This window comes from Macrosteles quadrilineatus, unplaced genomic scaffold (genome assembly GCF_028750875.1).
Source record: "Macrosteles quadrilineatus isolate MER2022 unplaced genomic scaffold, UCM_ALF_1.0 Scaffold_7__1_contigs__length_78375512, whole genome shotgun sequence".
Taxonomy (NCBI): Eukaryota; Metazoa; Arthropoda; class Insecta; order Hemiptera; family Cicadellidae; genus Macrosteles; species Macrosteles quadrilineatus.
Genome location: NW_026542600.1, coordinates 43,238,796 through 43,266,539, shown reverse-complemented (window position 1 = coordinate 43,266,539; position 27,744 = coordinate 43,238,796). Strand labels below are relative to the sequence as shown.

The 27,744-nt window shown below is 31.8% G+C and overlaps 1 protein-coding gene across 2 annotated transcripts; it reads right to left on the bottom strand.

Moving 5' to 3' along the window:
• Positions 1–152: 152 nt before the first annotated feature.
• On the bottom strand, positions 153–26,797 carry LOC128998490 (uncharacterized). Of its 2 annotated transcripts, none has more exons than XM_054424643.1 (6): positions 26,690–26,797; positions 24,453–24,565; positions 18,764–18,900; positions 14,375–14,445; positions 1,685–1,768; positions 153–555 (listed from the first exon to the last, which is right to left on the bottom strand). In XM_054424643.1, exons 2-6 carry the CDS (start codon positions 24,558–24,560, stop codon positions 302–304), a joined length of 654 nt encoding a protein of 217 aa, XP_054280618.1. In that variant the 5' UTR covers positions 24,561–24,565; positions 26,690–26,797; the 3' UTR covers positions 153–301. The 2 variants fall into 2 exon arrangements, with proteins under 2 accessions (XP_054280618.1, XP_054280619.1); XM_054424644.1 differs by lacking the exon at positions 26,690–26,797 and adding an exon at positions 26,534–26,650.
• Between the last annotated feature and the right edge of the window lie 947 nt (positions 26,798–27,744).

Below are 27,744 nucleotides of genomic sequence, written 5' to 3'. Positions count from 1 at the left end.
AAAAACAAGGTAGGCTTCACCTATTCACATTTTTGAACCTTTAGTTTTAGAGTGTTTAGTATCCTCTGCAGTAACAAACAAGGTTTTTATAGATCGAATACCCAACTGACCAAAGTACACCTACAAAGGAAGGACAAAATACTAAACCAAAATGGGTTCTTAATGGCAATTTTATTACATAAATACATTTCAGTCATATAAACAATTGAGCGAATGATGGTGACTCGATTGTATGTTGTGATGTTCAATGGTTATTTAATAAAGCCGTTAAGTTATTTTACAATTATTGTTTACTACTAAACTAAACTAAACCGACGTAAGGACGAACAGGCTCGACCAAAGCTCCGTAGAACGGGTTGGGAGGTTGCAGACACAGCTGTTGGGTGACACATCTGTTAGGCAACTTCATGGGAAGGACGTAGTAGTCCTGGTCAGGCAGACAGTTGTCACGGACAATCTCCTCAACCTTCCTCAGACAGGAGAGACCGATTGTGCGGCACTGAGGCGAGAACCCAAGTACAACACCGGAGTCGGTGTCGCCCACACTGGAGCAGTCTAAAACACAAGTCATGTCAGAGCTATTGTAATAGACTGTGGGCATTCACTTCATAAAGAATTGCTAACGACACTGGTTTAGTACAGTTATATATGGACCAGCTGTCGCCAACTGTTTATAAAAAAATTACATCATTGAATGAGCCTAAGATAGTGTCTGCTGCAGACTAAAAATACATTTCCCCTTGAGGTTTTGTCCCCGAAATGTTTGATACGACATAAATTATGCTATAAACCATGCAAGCTAGAGGTTGTCCTTACAGTCGAAATTCCCTGCATTTCATTTCCAAATTAGAGAAAATAATTAATTTATGTGTGAATACCTTAAGCCTAAAAAAGAAATTCCCTACATGTGGATGTAGGGAATTTCTTTTTTAGGCTTAAGGTATTTACACATAAATTAATTATTTTCTCTAATTTGGAAATGAAATGCATCATTGAACGTTGAAATATGTTATGTGGATAACATATTTCAACGTTATGAGTGTCAAGCTACACTCTGTTTGACATTTACCTTATAGAATAAGTTTAAAGGAAATATTTAACCGAATAATTGAGCATACTACGATGCTATGTATACAGTATAAAAACGATAAATTCATGATCGAGCCTTCACTTTCCTTAAGGACGGCCACGAGAATGCAGCTGATACATTATTTATGTCCTATGTATGAAAAATATTCAATTATTCTTATAATGGAGTATAATGAAGACTTTTAAAATTTTATTGAATAATACAACTTAGCAAGTAAATATGAGACAGAATTTATGTTGCTGTCTCAAGTAACAGCGATGGTGGATAAGAACAAGTAAGAATATTCCGAAATAAATAAATAAATAAATATATATATATATATATATATATAATATATACTTAGCTATAATAGAAAGCATAGCATATATTATAAAAGTTTATTTTCTTGAAAATTTTGTTTCATACTTCAAATGACATTTATTTTAATGCAATTGCTAAATATATACCTGTAATCTCTATACCTATTTTTATATACGGACAAACTGCCTAACTTATATTTAATGATTTGACTGTATATATTGCCACTGTATCAATAAACATAGATTATGGAGAATGTTCCTGGGGGTAATGATGCATTTGATTAATAAATCTTACCTCCGTATTCGTAGCATCGGTAGGCGAGGTACGTATCACAACCAGCGTAGCCGAAGAAGCTGTCAGTCAGTGTGCAGAACGGATCTGAAAAAAATAATTGTCAGTCTTACTTGATATAAAGGGATATAACACGATTCAATAGTGTATACGCTTTGCTGAGTTAGAGTTCTACAACGATGGTTGGATTATATATTCACCAAAATAGTTGTGTAGAGTTTTGGAAGGCTCGCCCTGAATTACAAAATTATCTCTAGCTCCAGTTCGATACCGAGATAAACCATTCGCGTCCGGAAATGGGCAAAAGTTTACTATTCGCAATAATCCTGGCCAATGAATTATCTGGCCATAGTTAGCTAACAAAGCTGTGACTAACCACTACCACCCATATCTCTCGCACCGTAGCCCGAGTGGCTAACCACTACCACCCATATCTCTCGCACCATAGCCCGAGTGGCTAACCACTACCACCCATATCTCTCGCACCGTAGCCCAAGTGGCTAACCACTACCACTCATATATCTCGCACCGTAGCCCGAGTGGCTAACCACTACCACCCATATCTCTCGCACCGTAGCCCGAGTGGCTAACCACTACCACCCATATCTCTCGCACCGTAGCCCGAGTGGCTAACCACTACCACCCATATCTCTCACACCGTAGCCCGAGTGGCTAACCACTACCACCCATATCTCTCGCACCATAGCCTGAGTGGCTAACCACTACCACCCATATCTCTCGCACCATAGCCTGAGTGGCTAACCACTACCACCCATATCTCTCGCACCATAGCCTGAGTGGCTAACCACTACCACCCATATCTCTCGCACCATAGCCTGAGTGGCTAACCGCTAACACCCATATATCTTACGACGTAGCCCGAGTTGTTAACCACTAACACCTATATATCTTACACCATAGCCTGAGTGGCTAACCGCTAACACCTATATATCTTACACCATAGCCTGAGTGGCTAACCGCTAACACCCATATATCTTACACCGTAGCCCGAGTTGCTAACCACTAACACCTATATATCTTACACCATAGCCTGAGTGGCTAACCACTACCACCCATATCTCTCGCACCATAGCTTGAGTGGCTAACCGCTAACACCCATATATCTTACACCATAGCCTGAGTGGCTAACCACTACCACCCATATCTCTCGCACCATAGCCTGAGTGGCTAACCGCTAACACCCATATATCTTACACCGTAGCCCGAGTTGCTAACCACTAACACCTATATCTCTCGCACCGTAGCCTATAAGTTGCTTACGCTAGCACCTATGTATCTCGCACCGTAGCCCGAGTTGCTAACCACTAACACCTATATCTCTCGCACCGTAGCCTATAAGTTGCTTACGCTAGCACCTATGTATCTCGCACTGTAGCCCGAGTGGCTAACCACTAACACCTATATCTCTCGCACCGTAGCCTATAAGTTGCTTACGCTAGCACCTATGTATCTCGCACCGTAGCCCGAGTTGCTAACCACTAACACCTATATCTCTCGCACCGTAGCCTATAAGTTGCTTACGCTAGCACCTATGTATCTCGCACCGTAGCCCGAGTTGCTAACCACTAACACCTATATCTCTCGCACCGTAGCCTATAAGTTGCTTACGCTAGCACCTATGTATCTCGCACTGTAGCCCGAGTGGCTAACCACTAACACCTATATCTCTCGCACCGTAGCCCGAGTGGCTAACCACTAACACCTATATCTTTCGCACCGTAGCCCGAGTGGCTAACCGCTAACACCCATATCTCTTACACTGTAGCCCGAGTGGCTAACCACATGGCAACACAACCCAATTTATCACACTATCATGTCATTCCTACTCTGTTTGCCTTAAACCACGTCGGAGTGTATTGGTCCTTGTTTGAATAAAAAGTTACGGTAACGTTGTTAATTTTTTTAAATCTGGGAAAACTTAATTTTCTAGTGTATAAATTAAAATACACTTAGAATATTCTTAATAATACAAGAATGCACAACATAGATAGGCACTCAGTTTTCTTATAAATGAAGTATTATAATATTAGTGTTATTAATGTTAGTTATTAAATTAAATCTTTATCAGGTAAATTTTGTTTAGCTGTTGAACGGGGCCGCATTTCCAAGTGACTTGTTTTAGCGAATTTCCCATATAGGGAATAAGCTATTACCGTAGTACTCATGGTAAGACCTGGACGCGGGACCGATTTTTTTTTCGTTTTGAGGTCCCTAGAGGCCAGAAACACCATCCGTTCAAATTCATATATATATATATATATTTATATATTTATATATTTATATATTTATATATTTATATATATATATATATGTGTCCGTCAGCACGATAACTCGAGCAAAAATGATCCGATTTGGATGAAATTTGGTACAAACGTGTAAACGTACGTTTATTCGAACGAGTTCGCGATCCAGCATGATCGGACCATGGGAACGGTGGTTTACGGGGGGTTTTATGGGGTAAAAATAGGTTTTTCCTATTTTTGACCCAAAAAACATAAAATTTTGCAATTTCTTTCCAAACCATTTTGTAGAGCTTAAAAAAACAAATAATTTAGTATATTGAAGCGTTATTATGCGCCTAATAGTTACGGAGAAAATTCCAAAAAATTGTAAATTTAAAATTCCCATGTTATTCTTATGGAGAATAAGTAAACTGTTGTAGTTTGCTTGTTTGTGAACATATTTTGATCAAATTTGGAAAATGTTTTTATTTCTCACTACCTATTCACATTTTACAAAAAAAAAAGTTTTACCCTCCCTGATGCAGCAAACCTAAGTACTTGTTAAACTAATTCTATTTAAATCAAGAATAAATGTTATATTTTTAAGTAGACATTTCAGTGTAAATCCAATCAGTCAAATGGAAATTCGCTTAGTCTGCAGGTTTGCTGCGGCGGGGGTATATTTATTTTTTTATATGATGATATGAGCAAACACGTTTCGTCATATTCTGAATCAAATAGAAAAAAATATTTAACACATTAGGCCTACTTATCGTAAAATCTTTTTTTAATGTTTAAGATACATAATTTTTTCACTATAGTCCCTTTTTATTGCTCACCCATATCTCCATATCTTAAGTGGAACCACATACTTTGCGGTCATACGGGGTTCTGGCATAGGTTATATTTATATTATAATACGTAATATGTATACCTATTTAGCTAAGAGGATGTAGTATACTTAGGGTGGATCAAACGATGCAACCTCTTTAGCCTAAAAAAATTAGGAAAAGCCAAATTTTGGTCAAAACAATGCCCCCAAACCCGGATTTCTACCATAGTCAGATCGCTTAAATTTGTGAACGTATTTGAATAGACCTGTTGATCTGTAATCAGTATATAATCAAAAACTCATTAATGGAAGTGAAAATTCAAATGGGTGTAAAATATATAAATACAGGGTGTAAAATATATAAATACAGGGTATAAAATATATAAATACAGGGTGTCCAAAAGTCTCGGGTCGGTTAAATATTTTTCAAGGGGAGTTACTTGACATAAAAATCTATTTTATCAAAAACTCAGGGATCCGCTACGTACTCAGGGGGACGGCCCGCTAGGAATCAGATGAAAATCTCAAGTAGAATGCAATGCCGTAAATTTGGACACAAACGGACTACCGAGTCAAAAATGGCAGCCGTTTCAAAATATCTTCAATCTGCCATTTTGAGTCTTTGAACGAATGCCATTTTTTACCCATTTTTTATTTTGAGCTAAGATGTTCGGGATTGTAATCCACTAATCAATCCCTCCAATTTGAAGTGTATATCGACCTATGAATACGGTTTGATTTTCTCCCAACTTCCTAATGGGCGCGCCCTGAGGACGTAGCGGATAAAACATTGCAAATTCAATTCATCTTTGAACAGCTGTCATTTGGGACTCGGTTTTCCACTTGAGTTAAAATTTTGCTACATTTTATTCTACTAATAAAGACCTTTCTACTAATAAGATTAGATTTGTTAACGTATAGGTAGGTCTAGTTAAAATATTTAAGATCATTAATACTTTCAGGGTGATCCGACTAACTTCATTACCTGAATTTTATTTGTAAATAAATAGTTGATAAATCAAGCTGATGAAATAAAACGTAATCTAAATGCAACGTGAGTTAGAAATTACAATTACATGTTCCAATTCGAAATACTTCTCGCTTGCTATGTCACTGTAGTGTTATGAAACGATGCATAACGATAACAAATACAGATAATAAGTTTCCTTTTTACTGATAATAAGTCTGTTAAAATATAAAGAATTCATAAATACATTTAAAGTCCAAATATGTACTTTTTATGCACTTGAGCTCACCCTGGGTTGAAAATACCCCCTTATTTGCCCTCATAAAAGTACAATATGATAGTCCAGAGGCCGCGAATTACGAGCCACAGGGCACATTAATGCACCTAAAACCATTAGGAAGTCAATCATATTCCCAACAGTACAGGGAAATATGTCCCTTTCTCCAAACTGCTAATTAAGTTTGTATTATTCCAATAAGTGGAATAAAGTGGATGCAGTCTATAATACCATTTTAAAATATTTCACAGCTGATACAATTCTGCCATAGGTTTTAATTATACTAAACAAATTAATTTCAAGTTCCTTAAAAAATGTCAACATTGTAAGCAAATCTTTACACCTTCAATTCTTTTTTCAAACTTCTTCACTGTGCTGTGTGCCAATGGTGGAAAATTGTGTGCAATTTAATAGTAAATATTATATTCATGATTCTAACAAAAACAAAAACAATTTTTTTTTTCTGTTCCGTGTTTATTACAATCAAATGTGAATAAAATTACGATAATTAAAAACCTAAACAGTTACAAAATATTCGGATAGACAAACAGAAATAATACTTCCTTAATAAAAGATCAACCTGATGAACAGTTGTTTCCTTTTTGGCCTAACTATACGCACCAATTCTTAACAAACAAACATTCTGCATATTTTAGATACAAAACAGAGTTAGAAGTAAAATGTAGAGTGACGGTAATGAATAAGTGAACTATTTATTTCCTTACGAATATTTATCCTTCTTAAGTCCTTTTAAGAACAATTACTGATTAATAAGAGCTAGAAATAAATTGTTTATATTCACAGAAAAGAAAAAGTAAATTGGAAGTTTTTATCAACATGAATACATACAAAACTGACAGTCGGCACTTTCTTTACAAAAATTTTCATGTAGGCCCTACTTTAAAAATTCCAGAGATTTCTAGCTTTAACTTTAAATTAGTACATATCAATGAGCCAGAGATTAAACTATGTATTAATTTCTTAAATATACCTTTTTGAGTTTTTAACTTTTGTTTCATTCCAAAATAAATAAATAAAAATAAATAAAATAATAAAATAAATAAATACAATTATACACGATATGTTTTGTTGTTGCATTCATTTTTTACAGGACTGATAGGCCCTATTATACTTGGAGTTAAGATGTACACTTAAAACTAGGTCAAAATGGAACTAAAAATAATATTGATGATCTAACTCCAATAAGAGGGGTTCATTTGCATACTATTATGTATTCCTAACAACTTTATATAAAATGTAATATGTTGTGTATACAAATTTTTTTGGCAGTAACAAACATAAATAGTCTTGTGTATTTTTTAACTTTTGACGTCTCTGATAAAATTCTTGCTTTTATGTACACCGGTGTTAGAAACTCTAATATGCGTTTTACTGAATTACATTACAGTATGAACATTGTTCCAAGAAAATAGATTATAGAAATGGTAAAAGAACATACACATATTAACTTAATAGTTTCAATGCAGAAGTAAAACAACATTGAAAGTGCATCTTGAGGAAAACTTCCTTTTAGCAATTTTCCTTCAATAGGTTGACGTAGATGGCACGATAATTCTTAAACCTAGGACTGAATTTCAATTCCTTTTCGATGAATATTATTCATGAATATTATTATGAATATTGTTCTGCTAATCACAGATTAATGTTTTCTGTTAAAAACATTTTCTGCAAGAAAGGGATCAATCTCTGTTGATTACCGTTTTCATATATATTCAATATTGTCATTCAATATTTTCTGTACATGTGTATGCAAAAAAGCGTTTTCAAGTAGATCATGTGCATAAGTGGCTTAGAGAGTTCGACAAAGTTACACAATTCCTCAATGGGGTGTTAATAAGTTTTTATAGAAACAATAATCGAATTTAAGGAAACTTTGCTTGCCGATCGGCGTCAATGACTTTTAGGACCGTAGACCTTGGTAGTCTGATTGAGACGTTTTCTATCAGTTCTACAATAGTTCTCGTTCAGTTAAAATTGTATAATAAACTATGATATAATATACTTAATCTGTACGTGTTCAATAAAAAGGGAAATAAACATTTTCGAATCACATTTATCTAAAAAAAAATACATGTTTTGGAGAGGCGGAAGAGTGAAAAGGTATAATACGTTTTTCCTGACAACTGTAATCTCACTACAATTATGTAAAGTGCTTTTCATGAAAACCCGAAACACGAATAAATATATTTTTGTACATTGCTGCAAGGAACAGAACGTGCAATGTTCTTCATAAAACTTAATATGTTCCTTTTTATATGTTAAAAATTATTTGCTGATCTATCCTTTTGATCCTAGAGTTTGAAGTTATTGTGTTGGGTCTAATGATTAATTTGTAAAATGCATGTTTATCCTACTAACTGAAAAAAATATACGTCTCGTAACACTTGTAATAATATTTGACACTTATACTGTTGACTCACAAGACAATATTAACATATTAGGGATGGTAAGTGATAATCGATTTCGATTGGACACTCCAATCATCATCAGTCCCAATATGCCAATCCATTTATGCATCTAGGCATCTTTTATATGTCTTGTGAGGCAACAGTATAAGTTTAAATATATTATTACACTAGTTATTACGTGTATATTTTTTCTTGTAATTTAATAACAAGAACAATCCTAATCAAGAAGTTATCTTACTAGACGATTGTTAAATACTAAATATATACTATTAAGGATACTAAGTTTACAATGTGCTCTAAATACTACATTATTAATTTTAATGTTATAACTTATTAACATGTTGGCTACTATTTAATGTTGGTTCAAGTTAAAAGGAACTACTGTTTGGCTAATTTATTGAAATCCGTTAATAAGAATCCTGTATTACTATCATGTTTAAATTCTCAAATGAAAAGTAATAACTTTATTTGGTCATACTTAAAAAAAAACTGTATTTTTACCATACAAAAATGGGTAAAGTATCAACAGCTAAAGAGGTATGCATCTTAAGAGCAATTCGAACTTAATACATTTTTTAGTTTGGCGTGTGAACTTGCATCTTTTCTGTAAATATATGCCTTCCTATGACGCTTAGGACAGCTGCACTTTTCGACACTAACGCTAGAGAAGATGTAGTGCCTAGGCGGGGAAATCGATACTGAAACTCATTGATTTACTCTATAACAGTGAACTTGATTTTCTCTATAAAAGTTTAGCACTATTTCACAAATAGGTAAACATATTAGAATAATTTTACTTAACTATATTTGTATGATAATAAAAATACATATTTGAAAAATAAACTTGTTTTTGATAAATCATTTAATAAACTCAACATATATAAGCCGTTAAAATGTAATCTGCGAACCACTGTTAATTTGAAAGTTAGTATTGAAATCTAGATGATGGGATGCAATGCACTTTTTACCTAGTTTTTATGTATCTATGTGCGTTTTTTTTAATTTTATATTTACCCTGATACAACTAATACATTAAATAACGAAAACAAACTGTTTAAACAATTTTATAAAAAAAGACTAGTATTAAGTAATTATGAAAAAAAATCATTGATATAGGTTTACATGAGAACTTGTGTCTCTGTGAATCCATAGGAACACAACGTATTAAATACACCTGAAAAGTGTTTACCCATACATACAAAGCAAACCCACAATAAGGTATAACTCCTACCTATAGAACAAGTCATTTATTAATTTATTTAATTTTAGACAAAAATACACAACCATTGAAGTATGTTTTAGCATGTAGTTTATATGAATTCTGTATGCAAGAACATTAGCCTAATGATTTATTGTTTCAGTAGAACTTCTTGACTGAATCTGAAACTTATTTAAATCACACTAAATTGAGACATACAAAATATAACAGACTTCCAGAAAATAAAGGCTTAATGATTAACGTTTTATCTTTGCATGAGTCAACTAGTATCTAATTCCTTAGTTTCAACGCCATGTCATTGGCATTTCTTATCAGCAAAACGCTTTAGAGAAAGCAAACAAAAGTCCTCAAATGTTTTTAATATGGTTAGGGTCTTCACACCGACGTCCGACACAGTACCTGCTAAGCTATCAAGTCCTTAGGTACTCACACAGCCGCCATTTTGTTTTTTTCAGTTATTAATTTGTTTCTAACGAATGGTTAAACATACGAAATTGAAACTTTGCACAAACATTTATGACAACTAGACAAAGCTACAAAAAAATTATGACGATTTTTCCAATTCATAAAACAAAATGGCGGCCATTTAACATTTTGTTTCTTAAATAACTCTAAAACCGTTGATATTAAAAATATTTTACAAAGGATAACTTTTTTAAGGCAATTTTAATACAAATCGATTGACACCTTAGTTTTTAAGATTGAATGAGTATTAACTGAGATATGGCGATTTTAGTGATACGTGACCTCTAGAGGTTAGGTGGAGCGCATTCTGAAAGCGGTCACGTATCACTAAAATCACCATATCTCAGTTAATACTCACCCAATCTTAGAAACTAAGGTGTAAATCGATTTGTATTTAAATTGCCTTAAAAAAGTTAATTTTGTAAAATCTTTGTAAAATCAACGGTTTTAGAGTTATTTAAGAAACAAAATTTTAAATGGCCGCCATTTTGTTTTAGGAATTGGAAAAATCGTCATAATTTTTTTGTAGCTTTGTCTAATTTTCATAAATGTTTGTGCAAAGTTTCAATTTCGTATGTTTAACAATTCTTTAGAAACAAATTAATAACTAAAAAAAAACTAAATGGCGGCTGTGTGAGTAAATAAGGACTTCCGGACAATTTAAATATGATATTTAGGTATGTTTCTTACCCAGGAGCAATGCCCTAAAATCTTGGTAGAGGGTTCCGGGACACCCTGTATATTTTTTTATAAACTGAACCATAGGTATAGTAGTCACGGTTGGTGAGTATAAAGGAACGGTTAAACCGAAAGCATAATCTGCAACTTTTTCGCCCTGATTTATTTTAATTCATAATAAAGAAAAATAATCCACTTGCTAGAAGGGTTCCTGTGTGCATTTTATGTATAGAAAAACACCCTAAGGAATCATGTAGGTACTATGTGGGTTATCATTTTTCACGTGGGTGCCAGCTTGGCAGAGTGGGCATAACCTCAGAATCCGCCATTTTAAAAATGGCGGCGGCATTTCTTACATGAAACTCATCGGGAGCTTATATCTCGAAAACGGTAATATATAGCGAGTTACTTTTATTACAATAAATGTTGCTTACACAATAAGGAACAACTTTTGTATTAACAAAAATGCCCTAAATATAACTATTTAGGAGTAGTTGAGCAATTTATGCTAATGTAACCTATACATTTTTACTCTGTTTGACAAAAACATTCTAATATCTTTAAAAAACTGTTCTTTTTAATTTGGCACATAGCAGTAATTGCTCTTTACATCTAAGGTCTAAATACCCCCACCGCAGCAAACCTACAGAATTAGCAAACATTTACCTGGCTGCATTTTTACTAAAATATTAAAATTGTCATATTTAACCTATAAATTTTATCTCTGTTGCCAAAAAATCTAATAGTTATAAAAAAGGTGTTATTTTGTAATTTTGCACATAGCACTAATTTTTCTTCTCATTTAAGGTAAAATACCTGCAAAAAGTATTCGAGAAGCTTCTGACAGATATATAAGTTATTAAAATGATATAAAATATTTTTAAATTAATTATTTGTTATTACATCACGCATACAAATTTTAAAAGAAATATAGACCTTTCTATATAATGAATTTTTATTATTACAAATAATAATAAATCTACGGTTTTAACAGAAATTATTGTTATAATTCATAACATTTATTATTAAAACGGCGATGGAGCGGGAACAGGACCGGCGGCAAAGTTGGTGCATCGGCCAAAGCATTGACGTCTCGTTAACACAACCTGTACCTTGACATTGGTGGTAGGCTGCTTCGGACTGATTGTATTGATATTGAACTAGTTTCGTGGATCATTAAATTTGAGCGCAGTTATTGGATCTAAATTATAAGCCTTTTAGGTTAAGAGGAATATCTGTTCCCTTTTATAGTCATCAGAAAATGAAACTGTTCACAATATACTTGTGTGCATTGCGGCATTCAACTATAGGAACACTTCTACATTTAAAAAAGGACAACACGGTATGCCAGCTAGTTTCGTACACATGTGCAGCTTTGATTAGGACAGGTTTTGCAGTTGCAGCCGTCTAATAGATCACTTAGGCAAAGCTGGAAATCAAATTTTGACCAAAAACCAACAAAGAGTAACCACCATCACTGTATCCAAATGTTAAAGGATCGACTTGAAAAACGCGTTCTTCCAAGCAATGGATTTGGATGTATGTACAATAAAAAGCACGTAAGATATGCTGTCTAGTAGCTCTACTAGACAGAATTTCTTCACGAGCAACGGATGCAGTTCTTTAAGAGTATTCGTTGTACAGTGACAGTACAACAGACTCCAGTACAGTGACAGTGATCCAGTGTCATAGATCATTCATAGTTAGATCATTCATAGCTTCACGCTGACGATCCTTTTTTTAATGTGAACTAAATACTTCTCTGTGTTTTTCAAACTTTTTCTATCCCTTCCTTACAATCTTTTCCAAAGTGCATTAGCAAAGTACTTGGATTACATTTTAGGGTAGCACGCTTTGTTCCAAATTTGCTGGCAAAGTCACAGCCAGTTAAAATATGGAGTGTCGGGAGAACTGAGCAAAGGTTACTTCCAAGCCTGTTTGCTATAATGTGAACTAGTACATATCAAGAAGTTCTGACTGAACCAAGTCGCATCCACAATTCCTGCAAACCTTCCGAAGAGAATCCATTCAATTTCATAAAGTGTAAAGCCAACATTACGACATCCTGTATCCGAAGACAAAACAACGACTTAATTTGATAACTCGAGCAAAAATGATCCAATTTTAATGAAATTTATCACAAACGTGTAAACCTACGTTTTCAGACGAGTTTGGACTATTAAACCAGCACGATCGGACTATGGGAACGGGGGTTTATGGGGAGTTTTATGGGGTAAAAATAGATTTTTCCAATTTTTGACCCTAAAAACATGAAATTTTATAATGAACCAAACCATTTTGTAGAGCTCAAATAAGATATAATTATGTACATTGAAGCGTTTTTGTATGCCCAAAAGTTACGGAGATAATAAACAAAAATTACATTTAAAATTCCCATGTTATTCTTATGGAGAATAAATAAACTGTTTTAGTTCCCTTGTTTATGGATATATTATAATCAAATTATTTGAAAATGTTGTTTCATTCATACTAAGCTATCAACATTTCAATACAAATTAAAAAAAAACCTCAATACCTTTCCTGAAGCAGCAAACCTAAGTACTCATTACAAATCAATGTCATTTAAATAGGAAATCACTCTGTCAATTTTAATATTTTAGTAGAAATGCAGCCAGATAAATGTTTGCCTAGTCTGCAGGTTTGCTGCGGTGGGGGTATTTAGACCTTAGATGTAAAGAGAAATTAGTTCTATGTGCCAAATTAAAAAGAACAGTTTTTTTAAGATATTAGCATTTTTTCTCAAACAGAGTAAAAATGTATAGGTTAAATTAGCATAAATTGCTCAACTACTCCTAAATAGTAATATTTAGGGCATTTTTGTAAATACAAAAGTTGTTCCTTATTGTGTAAGCAACATTTATTGTAATAAAAGTAACTCGCTATATATTACTGATTTCGAGTTATAAGCTCCCGATGAGTTTCATGTAATAAATGCCAACGCCATTTTTAAAATGGCGGATTCTGAGGTTATGCCCACTCTGCCAAGCTGGCACCCACGTGAAAAATGATAACCCACATAGTACCTACATGATTCCTTAGGGTGTTTTTCTATACATAAAATGCACACTGGAACCCCCCTAGCAAGTGGATTAAAAGCCGTTTGTAGATGTCAACCAGATCAAGAGCCAGATGATTATTTATATTTGCTACTATGAACGAGACTACAATTGTTTTTATTAAGTTTCAAAATCGTAAACAAACAATCTTCAGTAGTTAACATGCTCTCAATGATAATCAGTACATAGAAATATAAAGAAGCATGAACCTATGTTTGTTTCCATACAATTCAATTAATGGAAATTGATCTTTGAAAAAAAATCTTCAAAAAACATTTTTGCAAAACCCTCATTCGTAAAGGTTGAGATCTGACTGGTTCAAAACGAACTATATTATTGCTACCAGTGACTCTAAGACGATAATGAACGTGGATATTGAAAATATGTACTTCCATGAAGACTAATAATTGCTAAATAATAATTTAGGGAATAAACTAAAAAAACCTTAGAATTTCAAAACCAACTTTAAGTCTACTAAAAATGTGAAAACACTGATAAATACTTACTTGCCTTCCTATTGACTCCCAGTTCGATTTGAGTACCAATGAATGAGGTTATGTCATTTGAACCGTCACAGCTGCAAATAGTGAAACATAGGTCAGTCTTGCTATTATTTTAATGATTATAATGTATTATAAAATAAATATTTAAAAACATTTTTATAGGTAGACTAAAGTCCCTCTTGATTGGGCCGGATATTATCTGACTACTAGTTAAATCATCATACAAACTGGGGTTTAAAGAAAATCAGTCATAAATTAGAAAGGAATTGTTAAAATACCCCTAAAAAAATCATTATATTTTCAGCACGCTGTTTGTATACATTGCCTCTATAACCTACTGTGGTGTTTTAAAACTGTGGATTTTGATTATTTAAATTCACTCAAATGTTAAATTATATATTTAATAACAGCTAAAAAAGGGCTAGTGACTGTAACGAGAGAGCGAAAATCTGTTAAACATTTTTAGGTATATTTTAACTTAATTAATCTAAAATACTGCTTATTTGTGAGCACAAGGCGCATTTCAATTAATTTAACTAACGCATTTTAAACCAAAGTAACAACCTTAATCAAGAACATACTGTATTAAAGGTTATCAGGCCCAATTAACGGAGTTATTTGAGTTCATGCAAGTTTTTTTAGGCTAACCATTTTAAGAGTCAACAACGCCCAATTTGCTTATAATATTTGCTTATATAACAGTTTGTATGTGTAAAAAGAAAGATTCTGGCCATACTCAATGTTTGTCTACCTTACTACGCATGTGAAATATATTACTGTACTATATTTACTAATTATCGTGTTTTGATTTCATAAATATGGCAGGTTATCGTAAAAATCTTCGCATAGGAGTATCAGTGTTACTAAAATATATTTGCAATTGAAATATAAATAGACTATCCATTTCGATGGATCAAAAATATCATAATGAGTTTATTGCTTCAATAAAATTTATATCAGTATACTATACTGATTTGTTTTTAAATAATCGAGGTTTACATACCTTGAGTCCAAGCAATTCTACAGTGACTAGATATACATTTCGGGATTATAATCCCAACAAGGTAGGACAGAGTCTATCGCTCGTCAGCTTCATACCCTTACATTTTAAAGTCTTTTATGCAGTAAAAATTAGTTTTTAAATGTTTTTTGTATATTGTGCTGTGTGGTCCAAAAGACAAGTCTGTGAAGATGTTTCGTGTTTTTGAAGACCTGATGGAATTATAATCCCAAAATGTATACACAGTCATTGTACTAAAACATAAATTGCTTGGACTGATGGTATGTAACCTTGATTATTTATAATTTAACAATTCTGGAGGCTACAAAATGAATTAAAAAAACATACAATTCCTTCTATTTGAAAGTAACATGTTTATTATGACTGGACAAAAAATATACGTATAATTGTGTTCATTTGCCTAATTTCAGTCTAAAATTTAAATCAAACTACATCGTAATGTAGATTGGTTTCAATTTTAGAAACAAAAAAAATATCGAAATATTTAATTTTCAGTCGATAAAAATTGTCAATAAATTCTTTTTACCCTTACCATTGGTAGAACTTAGTACATAGAACAAAATGCATGTTATCTTCGGTCCTGAAGGTAATAACACAAGTACCAAAGATATTTTTGTAAACTAATTTTGTAAGTGGACAGCTTTTAAGTTTATATACCGTTGGTAAGGTGGAATTGTAAACAACCGATTAGGGTCTAAGTCAACAGTGGCACTAGTCTAGTACCAAATATTGTAAATACATAAATACAATCTATAATTAATTACATACATAAAAACTGATTTTTGGCACGCTAACCTTATATGCTTAAGAAAGTTGTTAATAAAACGCTAAAATACAGTGTAAATTTGTCAAAAGTTTTGACCTTAAAAGTAAAAAAATATAACATTTAACCCCGGGGGAAATCTGTACTTAACCATTAGGGGCAATATCTTCTGAGCATCCCTTAAACCAGGAAATGTACCTTTATTGAGACCATTTGCAAGGACTCATTTTATACATTTTATGGTACAATCATAGCATTTAGGTACTGATTGTTAATAGATATTACAAAATTAGATATTTGTTATAAATGTAACTATTTAAATGATAAATAACGTATACAATTGCATTTTACAGGATCCACGGCCTTATTAATAATGTAATATTATATGATAAATAAAATAGTGTAGAATATATAATAAAGATTAATCGATAGTTTAAGGTGTACCTAAAATGTAGTTTGATAAATGGATATTAAAAATGACACATGCTAAACGTCTTTTTAAAATTAACTTTTTCGTGATTTATTTTGTCCTACATTACATTCTTATATTACAACATAAAGTGCCAAATACATAGTTCATGTCACCGTTCTGTTCAGATTTGTTGCTTAGAACACAAGAAATAGTAGTTAGTTTTACCACTAGCTTATTAATGTGTGTAATTGCTTGCATAAAACATACACGATAAATAAGTAACATAATTTTAAATATGCGTTGTGAATTCACAGAACGTACTTTTATAAACAATGTATACATTGGTAACACAGTCTAAAGGCCACGATAGGCTACAACTTATTATTTTACCTACTATATATTATGAATGGGGTAAAATAAATTTAAATAACATATCGATGATATGGGAACTTAATGCATAAATTTATACAAAAGAAGGTAGTATTTAAATTTAAGTAAGTTTTTTTGGTAATTGTAGGTACTTTAAAATAGCATTCACCTTGTTAAATTGAATCAGATCGAATTATGTAAATATATGCCTATAGTTACGACATTACATATGTTGAAGTTTTTTAGTGTTCTGGATTTATAAAGTTGTAATGAATTGATCCAGTTTCGTATTGAATTGAAAGCTGTTCATTAATAAAACAACATTTAATTAAATCTACCATGAGAATAAAATAATTGTTTGCGTCAAATTAAGGATATTAGAAGATTGATTATTGAGTTTTAATCAAAAGTGTTTTAGTTAAGTACGAGAGCTCGCCCCGTGGTTGAAAACTCGACCAAAACTATGTATTGTGCAAACTTCTCTATTTTCACCCCACGATGTAAATAAAACATGTGCTTGGAATTTCTTTCATTTGTTTAGATTTTCTGTTTATTTTTTTGTTGTAATTTCGTTACCAACATGGCAACCCATAAGACCCATGTATATTTTAAATCAATTTTTTGTGCATATTTGTTTTAGCCTATTTTAATTTATAGAGGGATTCTGGACATCTACAGGAAAATATGTTTCATTTGGTACCAACCGCGTGTAACTCGGTGCAGTAGTATGGCCTGCCTAGCTGTCATTAATGTTGCAAAGGGTTTTTTTAGTATATAAGATTCGATTTTAATTCTTTGCACCTAGTTAAACAAGTTTAAAGGAATCTAATTTCCTTTGTATCGAATTAAAATATAGTCAATTACGATTAATTTAACCAAACGAGAACTATCCCAGTGATTGTGTTTCATATCGTTATATACTTTTTAGATTTTAAGGCTTTTTATTTAGGATTGATTTGCTCCCCAATGGATGGAGTATTTTAAACTATAAACTTGTCTCTTTGACCCTGGCTCAGAGTGGTATCAGGGCAAGACAAGTTTGGTCAACGCCCACACAAGTTTAGGCTGATGCAAAGTCGACTTCAATATACCAGCACTATCGGCTATGGGGCTTTGACTTTCAAATAAAACGAATAAAAGGTTTATTATTGAGTTTTGGAGGCTACTGAATGTAAGATCTAGTATAAGACAACGGACGTCACTAGGGAAATGAATAACACAATCACTTGTAATAGTTCTAATTTAGTAAATTTGGAAACTGTTAGGTTTTAGTACTTTTAAGGGCTACGATTAAATGATTATTTAGATTTTTTTCTATAACGGGATTGTTAAATATTAGTTTTTTCAAGTAGTTGATCAAGTAGTCCTAAATCAAAATAAACTGAATAGACACGTAAATATATACCAAACATTGGAATACAACAGTAAAAATAGCCTCTAATCGTGGGTGGTGAATTAATAAAATTGAGGTGATATCCTATTCCTATAACCTCCCCTTTTCAGAAGAAAAGACTAACTAAAAAAATCGATTAAAAATAATACAATTCGAAAATATAGTTAGTTAACGATCATAAAATTATCAATACCAGTTAACGTAGCTATATAACCAAAGAAGGGCTTCATTTAGGTTAAATTCGAAATAGGCTTCAATTCTGTAATGGTGATACACAACATTTAAAAATAATAGATAAGTACATTTTACTTTTATAAGATAATATTAAAACTGTTTAGTTATGTTATTGTTACTGATAGTTGTATGATGAAGTATACGTTTGAATATTAAAGCAAAATGAACAGAATGAAAGGAAAAGTGAAATGGATACTTACAACACTCTGGAGATGTAGACCTGGAAGGTGTCAGGGTCGTCAGGCAGAGGGAAGTAAGTGTAGCAAATGTTGTCCAAGAGCTCAGATTCTGAAGACTTGGGCAAGAAGGTGACGAAAAGAGGTTGGTCACAATACTCCTGTGGATTAAAAACGTGATTAGACTTATCACCAAAAACATGAGATTCTACATAAAAACTACTTTTTGATGTTACTTTATAGTTTTGCTATCCAGTAGTTCGTGAAACCGAAACGAAAATTTGTTTCCTGACATTATACAAAACCCCATTCGTTATTGAAAAATTTGAAGCCATCATGATCAAACGTTTTAACGGATTTTCACAAACCAAATTTAAATAACGTGAGATTTAAAAAATATAAACACGTTAATTAATGACGAATCCCTTCGAATTTTTTTAAATTTCGTAGCTATTGAGATCAAGGGTACTTTAGTATTATACCGACCACACCTAATTATTTTAACCTAACCTAACCTGAGGGTGGACTATGTTTTAGGTTAGGTTTGGAAGATTTTGCTATTTAAAATCAATTAAATCCTATTTGAAATTTGATTTATCGGTGCGACTAAAGTGCAAGATCAAGAATACAGTACTTGTAATTTTGTTGAGATTTATCGGTGCGACTAAAGTGCAAGATCAAGAATACAGTACTTGTAATTTTGTTGAGATTTATCGGTGCGACTAAAGTGCAAGATCAAGAATACAGTACTTGTGATTTTGTTGAGATTTATCGGTGCGACTAAAGTGCAAGATCAAGAATACAGTACTTGTGATTTTGTTGAGATTTATCGGTTCGACTAAAGTGCAAGATCAAGAATACAGTACTTGTGATTTTGTTGAGATTTATCGGTGCGACTAAAGTGCAAGATCAAGAATACAGTACTTGTGATTTTGTTGAGATTTATCGGTGCGACTAAAGTGCAAGATCAAGAATACAGTACTTGTGATTTTGTTGAGATTTATCGGTGCGACTAAAGTGCAAGATCAAGAATACAGTACTTGTGATTTTGTTGAGATTTATCGGTGCGACTAAAGTGCAAGATCAAGAATACAGTACTTGTGATTTTTGTTGAGATTTTTTGGTCTAAGTCGACTTCGTGCTACTTATTTATTTATCTTAGTATTAATTAAATTGAATACAAGCTAATTTTCCTAGTTGATTATAAAACTACAGTTACAACGCACCTCGACCATTAGAATCTAGCAATATAGTGTCATTTGACACCTGAGTGTTTCTACTAAGTTTTTGATAATTCATGAATACCTATACTCTAATTTAATTACTTACATACACTAGTACCGGTATGATTTATTTTTATTTTAAACCAATAAAACGATTAGAATGTATTGAAACAACAAACCAGATGTTCCTCTTTTCATTTTTAAGAAAACCTCGTGATGTACGTTTGATTAACTATATGAGGATTAAAGTTAAGGTTAAACAGACTTTCTGCATTTGGTTGTTTATGCAAATTTTCAAATTATAGCCAATATATTAAAGGTGAGACATTGACATTTTTTCTGATGTTTATATGCGAAATTTATAGCCTTTTAGGGTGGCTTTATGTACCGTATGAAAAATGGGTCGAAAATTTTTAACGCAGTATTGCTTACGGTGCATATAAAAAATGTGTTCTTTTTCAAATGTTTACAAGGATATGTAGTAATGATACTATTAGTTTAATTTTTAATGGACCAATGGAACAGACACAGGAAAATAACAGCAAAATTTGGTTTCCTTTCTTTAGAAATACCTACGTCCAGTGAAAGTAAACCAAACGTAAAATAAGTGTTATTATAATTATTAATAAAATCATTTACGAATCCGCTACTCTAACAGACATTTCTTATATTAATATAGTAAAATTGGCAAAATTACATAGACATTTTGTTCTATTAAATCTTCTATAATAACACATATAATTCCGTTAAAAATACCAATACCAACATAAATATAGGGAAATTTAATTCGTGGTTTCAATTTTAACAATTGTATTTACGTTTGCTTTGCGGAAAATGTGGATAAATAATATAGTTTGTGCCAATGGTATTAGGTATAATTTATAATGAGAAATAAATGCATAATTTACAGCTTTATATGTTAAACAGCCGTTAATGATTTTACAATGTTTATCTTGTAGATAACCTACATAACAAATCATTCTTGAAATATAACAAGCTAATAAAACTGACAATATAAGATACCAGCCGTTCTATACTATAATGCAGAGAAATATACGGACGTTATTTATGATAGCAATTGCCTCTTTATAAGGAAAATATACCCGACGCTATGCATAGAATTGTAGTTCAATGGCCTTCAGGCATGTTCCGTATACTCAAGTAATAGATTATATTATGTACTATGCTAAAAATCTAACTTTATTAAGTTTATTGTAATATACCATTTTAGTGACCATAGATCGGCAGACCTAACACTTAAGGCGAGTCCTAAAAAATGGTTAATATTATCATGGACCTAAAATAACTATAACAAAAAAACTACAAAAAAAGCTTTAAGTTATTGGCATGATTTAAATCCGAACCACGGACCAGCGGCAATGTACTTCTATGCCTTTGTCCCCCAGTTGAAGTCTGACAACAAGTTTTTTTATCATTTATGGGTCATCAATTTTTTATGTCAACGTAATAGTATTGTTCCTCTTAAGTTCAGTATCTCGGAATATTTTTAATTTAGAATAATTAATGTCTAATGCTTATTTGAAAGTAGTGGTATTTCTTACAGAAATATTAACCGTGCAGGTATTATAATATTTATAATTCATTCTTTACACTTGATCTTAAACAATATACAGTATGAGAATAAAGATTCTAAACATGTTAGTTATTATTAATATATTTGTAGTCCAAATGGTTATGTTTTCTTTATTTTTTATTAATAAATACTAGCTCAAATTATTAGAGTTAACAATAGAGTTAATTTCAGTATACTGTGATACAAATACTAAGTAGGGCATAATTTTTAATACATTAAATACTAAGAGGAAAAAGTTAAATACCTAAGAGTCATTTTTTTTTAATATACTAAATGGAATGACAACAATTAGATTGATGAACTAATTACAGTTAATTTGCAAGGCAATAGCCGTCGGAATATTTTTCAATGTTTAAGACATGATACTTTTCGTTCATTGAAATGCCAAGTTTTTTCTTATCATGTTCACAGATATATCCCAAAATACATAACCTAAAAAGGGCATTGATAAAAAGATCATAAGTAGTTTCCCTAGTCAAAAGGTTGAATTGGTATTAAAAGCGAAGCGGTAGTATTCATGTGTATAATACAATCCACATTAACAGTTGGGATGAAAGAAATTTTTCAAACGACTGTCAATTTAAACGTCAAATAACCTCTTAGCTCAGCTTAAAATAGAGTTGACCCTCATAGAAACTACCATTAAAATAAAAGATTAATTTATTGTACTATACTGATTTGTCGAAGTAATCTACATTATTTACTGATTGCAAAGACATATACATTTGATGCTGCTTTAGGTAACGTTAATCGTTTGATATTTTTACATGCCTTATTTAAATTTATTGTGTTGAATATTTCATAACTTCGTAAATATTTAGTGATTAACAGCGATTGATTACTGTTCTCCAATAGATTAAAAAGTAAAATGGTCATGACGTTCTTCCATGAATACCAGTTCCAACAGAAAAAAACTAACAAATAGTCTTCATAAATTAATTAATGATTAATTAATAATTTAATTATGAGGGATTTTGCAAAATTATAAAATGTAATTTAGAACTAAATTTTTTCGTTGACGAGGTTTATTATTAAGTTGACTTGTATGACTTTACTAGATTAGGTCTAACACCGTTTGAGGCAAATAAAAGGTGGAAAATCAAATCCTTAAACTGTAAAAATAAAATATAGACAATATAAATATTAAGAGTATGATAGATCAACTTTAAGTTTCTAAAACATCAATTTTTATGAAAAGCCAAAAGTTTAATTTAAAATTCAAACTATTCAAATAAGATTTCTCAAATCTTTAATTTTAAATTTCTTGTGACAATAAAAATTTATTACTCAGACAACTTGTTTAAGAATCCTTAAAATAGTATCGTTTTGTTACGAAATAGTATACAATAACTGAATATTGTGTTAATAGATTTCTTTAGAAAAGTGACCAAATTCGGCGTTTTATCAAATATGATAATATTAAAGTGAAAATTCTTATATTTAATGTACGTCGAAAAAGATTGTTTCCATAGAAACAACACCAAATATTTTTTCCACCTAGGTTTAAATACGATTGTTTCAAACGCTAAATCTGATCAAATCAAACTTAACAATTCAATGGTGAAAACAGAGGTGATCAGCATTTTTCAATTGTTAACAAAAAGATTACATAAGAACACCATATTCAATCTAAATACTATAAGATATGTTTTGAGAAAAATCATTGTTAATTTTTTTCAATGTATAACTTTCGAATGTATTGCAGACGTTTCATACTATGTAGGTATTTTACCATATGCAATGCATTGTAAAACACTTATCTTCATTAAATGTGTACATTTAAATCTCTTTTATTAATGTCCTCTCGACTCTTTCTTAAATATTTGTATAGTCGCTAACCAATAGATTAAGACAACAATCTGTTAAGTCAAATTGTCTTTTGTCATTTCATTTTCAAGAACTTTAATTATATTCGTCGTTGTGTTGTCCGATAAACCTGGCCACGCTACAAATCACCGTGGGTATAAATATTTTGTAAATGTAGACTATAGTGTTAGTAATAAGTAGTAGCTTGATTACAAGACTCTCATGGGAATTATAAAATATGTCTGGTTATGAAGGTTGACTTTTTATTGAGGTTTGCAATAACATGTGGTTAGAGGTAAAATAAATTCAAGGGGAGTAGAAAAATACACTTGTTATCAAGAATGACTTGTTATCGAGGGTCTTATCGAGGTTCCACTAACACATACATTAAGAAGATCCCTGAAGATGCCAAACAAGCTGACGAAATGCATCTAGGGTGACAAACCCTTACTATCTTACTGCCTACTTAAGAACTCGCTACAAAGGTAATAAAAAAAACTCTTAAAATCGTCGATTTAAAATGTAACTATTTAAATATAATCTTTTTTAATTTAATTTTTATATCAATCCAAATTGTCAGGAGTTTAACGTGTTTATTTACTTTGGGTTTGAATAGAAGGAGTATTATGTTTGAATTCATTGAGTTAAGAGGTTATTTTAAAGCTTTATCTTTCTTATTAGTGGAAAAACACTAAGATTTCAAGAATAAATTACTGAAAAACTATACTTGTGGCCATCAGAATCGTAAGCGTTATATCGATATTAGTATATATGAGTATCCCTAATTCTCTTAGCGTTGTCTTACAATGCTATATTATATCTTACGTGTAACTCTACGAATTAGAAAATGAACAGTAAAAGCTTTTATTAAGCTTATAGAAAATACAGTAGCCGTAAAAATTCATACTAGGGTTTTACCAAGCTTTTGAAGTTTGTTTACAGGTATACTTGAATCTTCAAAACTATCAGACGATTTATTTCATGACATTTAAAGTACTCTCTTGATTCTTGCATTTAGGGTTGAGTTAGGCAGTGCATATTTTTCTTAAGTACGTGGGGAAACTAACTATTTGCACATGAGTATACTTACGTCCCTCAAACTTCTGTCGATGGTGTCTACATCGTAACAGCCGTTGCTCTTTCCACCAGCGAAAGCTGCGCCCACCAGAGCGGAGAGGATGATGACTAAATAACTCATCTTGTCTGCAACCAAACAACAACAATCATTGACGTAAGGCAAGCTTCCACATGACTATGTCCGACTAAATCCCATCCAGTAAATCACCACAATAAACAAATATGTGCCTAAACAAATAAAAGATAAATTAATTATATTATTCGTAATAATAACATCAATATTAATTTATCATCAAGCTCAACATGTGCCGATTATGTCTAGCTGTTAATAAGATGGATAATAGTAGGATTGGATGAGTGTTCAAATAATGTATGGTGTAATCTAAGTCTGGTAATGCATTTTGTTCACTGGATCGTGATTTTAATAAATCGTTAATTGTACGTAAAAAAGGATACTTATATACCTAAATATACAAGATTTGATATGTCAAATTTTCAGATTGTAAACAAGAACTTAATATGTAAATTATTGTCTAAAAGGTAAATTTGTTTATGATATTGTTTGCATGATGTTGTTATCGTGGTAACCCTGTTCTGCATGCTGCTTGTTTACATGTTACTACACTTAATAAATTTAGTTTAAGTGATCGATAAAATGCGCAATGCAACTAACCATCTTTTATTAGAAGTCAGCAAAGTTTTAAGGTTCAAGATTTAATAAAGCCACATTCAAAGATGAAACACATTAACAATCAAAGGTTTCTTTTATACATATGAAAACACGCACTATACTGTGAATGAAACGTTGTGTCTTTTCCTGAAATGCTAGTCTTTTATTTTACGTATTACGCCTTAAGGTTACTTTACGGGGAATTTCACCTTTATAACTGGTGGATTTACAATACAAAATAAACTTGGTCTTTCATAAAATAAATACTTCCACATATGTCGTTACATATTTGATGTTTAAAGATCCAGAAACGTACGATTCAATCTATCTTATTAGGTTATATAAGAAATACAACGTGTAGGCCTATTACCAGTAATATAATGTCAGTCGAAAAAAAACTGTCACAAAATCATACACTAGTTACGGATCACAATGAATATCCAACTCTTACTCATTATATACTTTCAGATGGTATTTACAAAATCCAGTCATCGATCAATACTTTTTTTCTTTTTTTAAGTTTCAAAAACTCGATTCAAAACCTATCGTATTTGTTTTTGCACGAATAATAATATATTATTATTATTTATAAACAATATATTATAGCAATGAACAATCGTGTAAAAAACAAAAATTCACTTCAACCCTTTAAAAGTGTACAATAGATAGGGCGATGTATGTAAACATTGGTACTTATGTATGAATGTTGTTGCTGAGATGATTTCGGGGTGATTGTATTGTTGTTGCTTTATAAAATGTTAACAAATCTGTAAGCATTTAGAACATTTATCTTGTAAGCCGTATTATAGTCTCGTATTGCTTTGTTGATTTAGTGTATTGATTTTTCGTACCATTAAAACATTCTAAAGTATTCCAAAAATTGTTTGATTCTATTTATTTATTTTTGGGATTTTTATTTTTCTTGCATGGGATATCTTATGGCTCAGTGCATATTTTCAAACCAACTGTAAAATAAGTTACTTACAATCCTAATATATGCCGTGTTAATTAGAAAATAACATGCTGGTTTAGGCATATTCAAATATTTAGTAAGATATACTTCCATCTTGAATAATTTGCTATTCAGTTCCATTTGTTTCCATAAACATGCTTTGTTGTGTATTCATTTCCCTTGGTTAAAGTCGACGGATAAAAGGTATATTCAAATAATATATATAGTATATCTCTTGTGATTGAATATTGTATAATTCGTTATTTAAAATCAATTAATTATTATAATGTATACTAATATCATAATAAATTATATACTGGTAAGAATTAAGTAAAATGATAAAATATACAATGAACGTTTTTCTATTTTACCAAATTTGGAGACAAATATTTTAATAAGTACTGGTTTGTATCAATCTTGTATTTCATTTGGTCATTTATCCTAACTTTTGAGCACTATGATAAATACTCACCAGAAATAAAGTCCTTAACACAAGTATCACAGAATATATATAAGCACCTCCGTCGACTATACCACAAACAAACCCAATGTAGAAATGAGTTTTCAAGACTATTGTTATGTCATGTTCTATATCACTTACTCCTATTAATACCTTCAAAGTACTTACAATTCAATTTAAATGGGCCAAACCTCCGCCTATGGGGCCTGCTGTTACTGATTTACCTGGAGAAGTACTATCAGTTTATAGACGATATAAATTGCACGCGTAATATGTACCTTCTATTTATGGTGTTTACCTTATTGATAATTGTGATAGCCTGAGTGAACCTAGTTCTTGTTTAGGCACCACCGCCTACTGTTAAGAACTGATGACTTTAAGGAGATTTTTAAGTAGGACTAAGCAGCACTTTGAGGTTCTTTGATTATGGTTTTTGATCTGATTAAAGAGGGCATCAATATCTTATTTTGATTCCCGAAGACTACCCCAAAGAGACCAATCTAGAAAGTTTATCCCTAAGTCGGCTTGCACTGACTATAGGTCTATTAGCAGTAATTGCAGAAGTCTATGTTAAACTTATACAACCCAAGCTTTGGAATAAACAACTAACATGTGTAATAATGCGTAACTAGCTCATTTGAAAAGGGGTTGTTTTGCACGTTTTCAGGGACATTTGAGATTGTAAACTTGTTTACCGAACAGTGAAATCATGGCAAGAAGTGTTGGAAGCATTTAATAATCGTATACCAGTGGCACTAATCTTTTTCGTGTTTCTTAGCAACACTGTACACTGCATACTCAGTGAACACAAATTGAAAGTTTCTAAAGGTAAGGCGACTTTATTTTGTGTTGGATGCAAAATAAAAGTCATAAGGAATTAAGTTTTATCAGAAGAAACATCTGTGGTGACAGATCTTAACTGTATTTAACCTAAAAACCTAAACCGATTAGTTATCAGTTAGATTGAGTTAGTATAGGCAGAAACATAGCATGATTATAGCACATTAATTATACAATAGCATGATGTTTGAAAATAGTTATTTGTGTAACTAGTGGGTGAAGTGGGACTTTGCTGCACTTTACTGTAGGCGAGTGTGGAAAGTTTCTCGAGTGCAGCAAAGGCAGTTTGCGCTCGTGTTACACATTATATTTTTCCTAGAGTTACTATAAATTATATAAATAATTAGTCTTTCAAACACTGTACAACACGTTATTACGTCAGG

What these genes read in the sequence shown, in the direction of transcription:
- LOC128998490 (XM_054424643.1), bottom strand. Translation starts at nt 24,560, where the DNA reads ATGAGTTATTTAGTCATCATCCTCTCCGCTCTGGTGGGCGCAGCTTTC. An exon ending in TCGACAGAAGTTTGAGGGAC is followed by an intron (nt 18,901 to 24,452) that starts GTAAGTATACTC and finishes TTTAATCCACAG; the next exon opens with GAGTATTGTGACCAACCTCT. An exon ending in GGGAGTCAATAGGAAGGCAA is followed by an intron (nt 1,769 to 14,374) that starts GTAAGTATTTAT and finishes TATTTTTTTCAG; the next exon opens with ATCCGTTCTGCACACTGACT.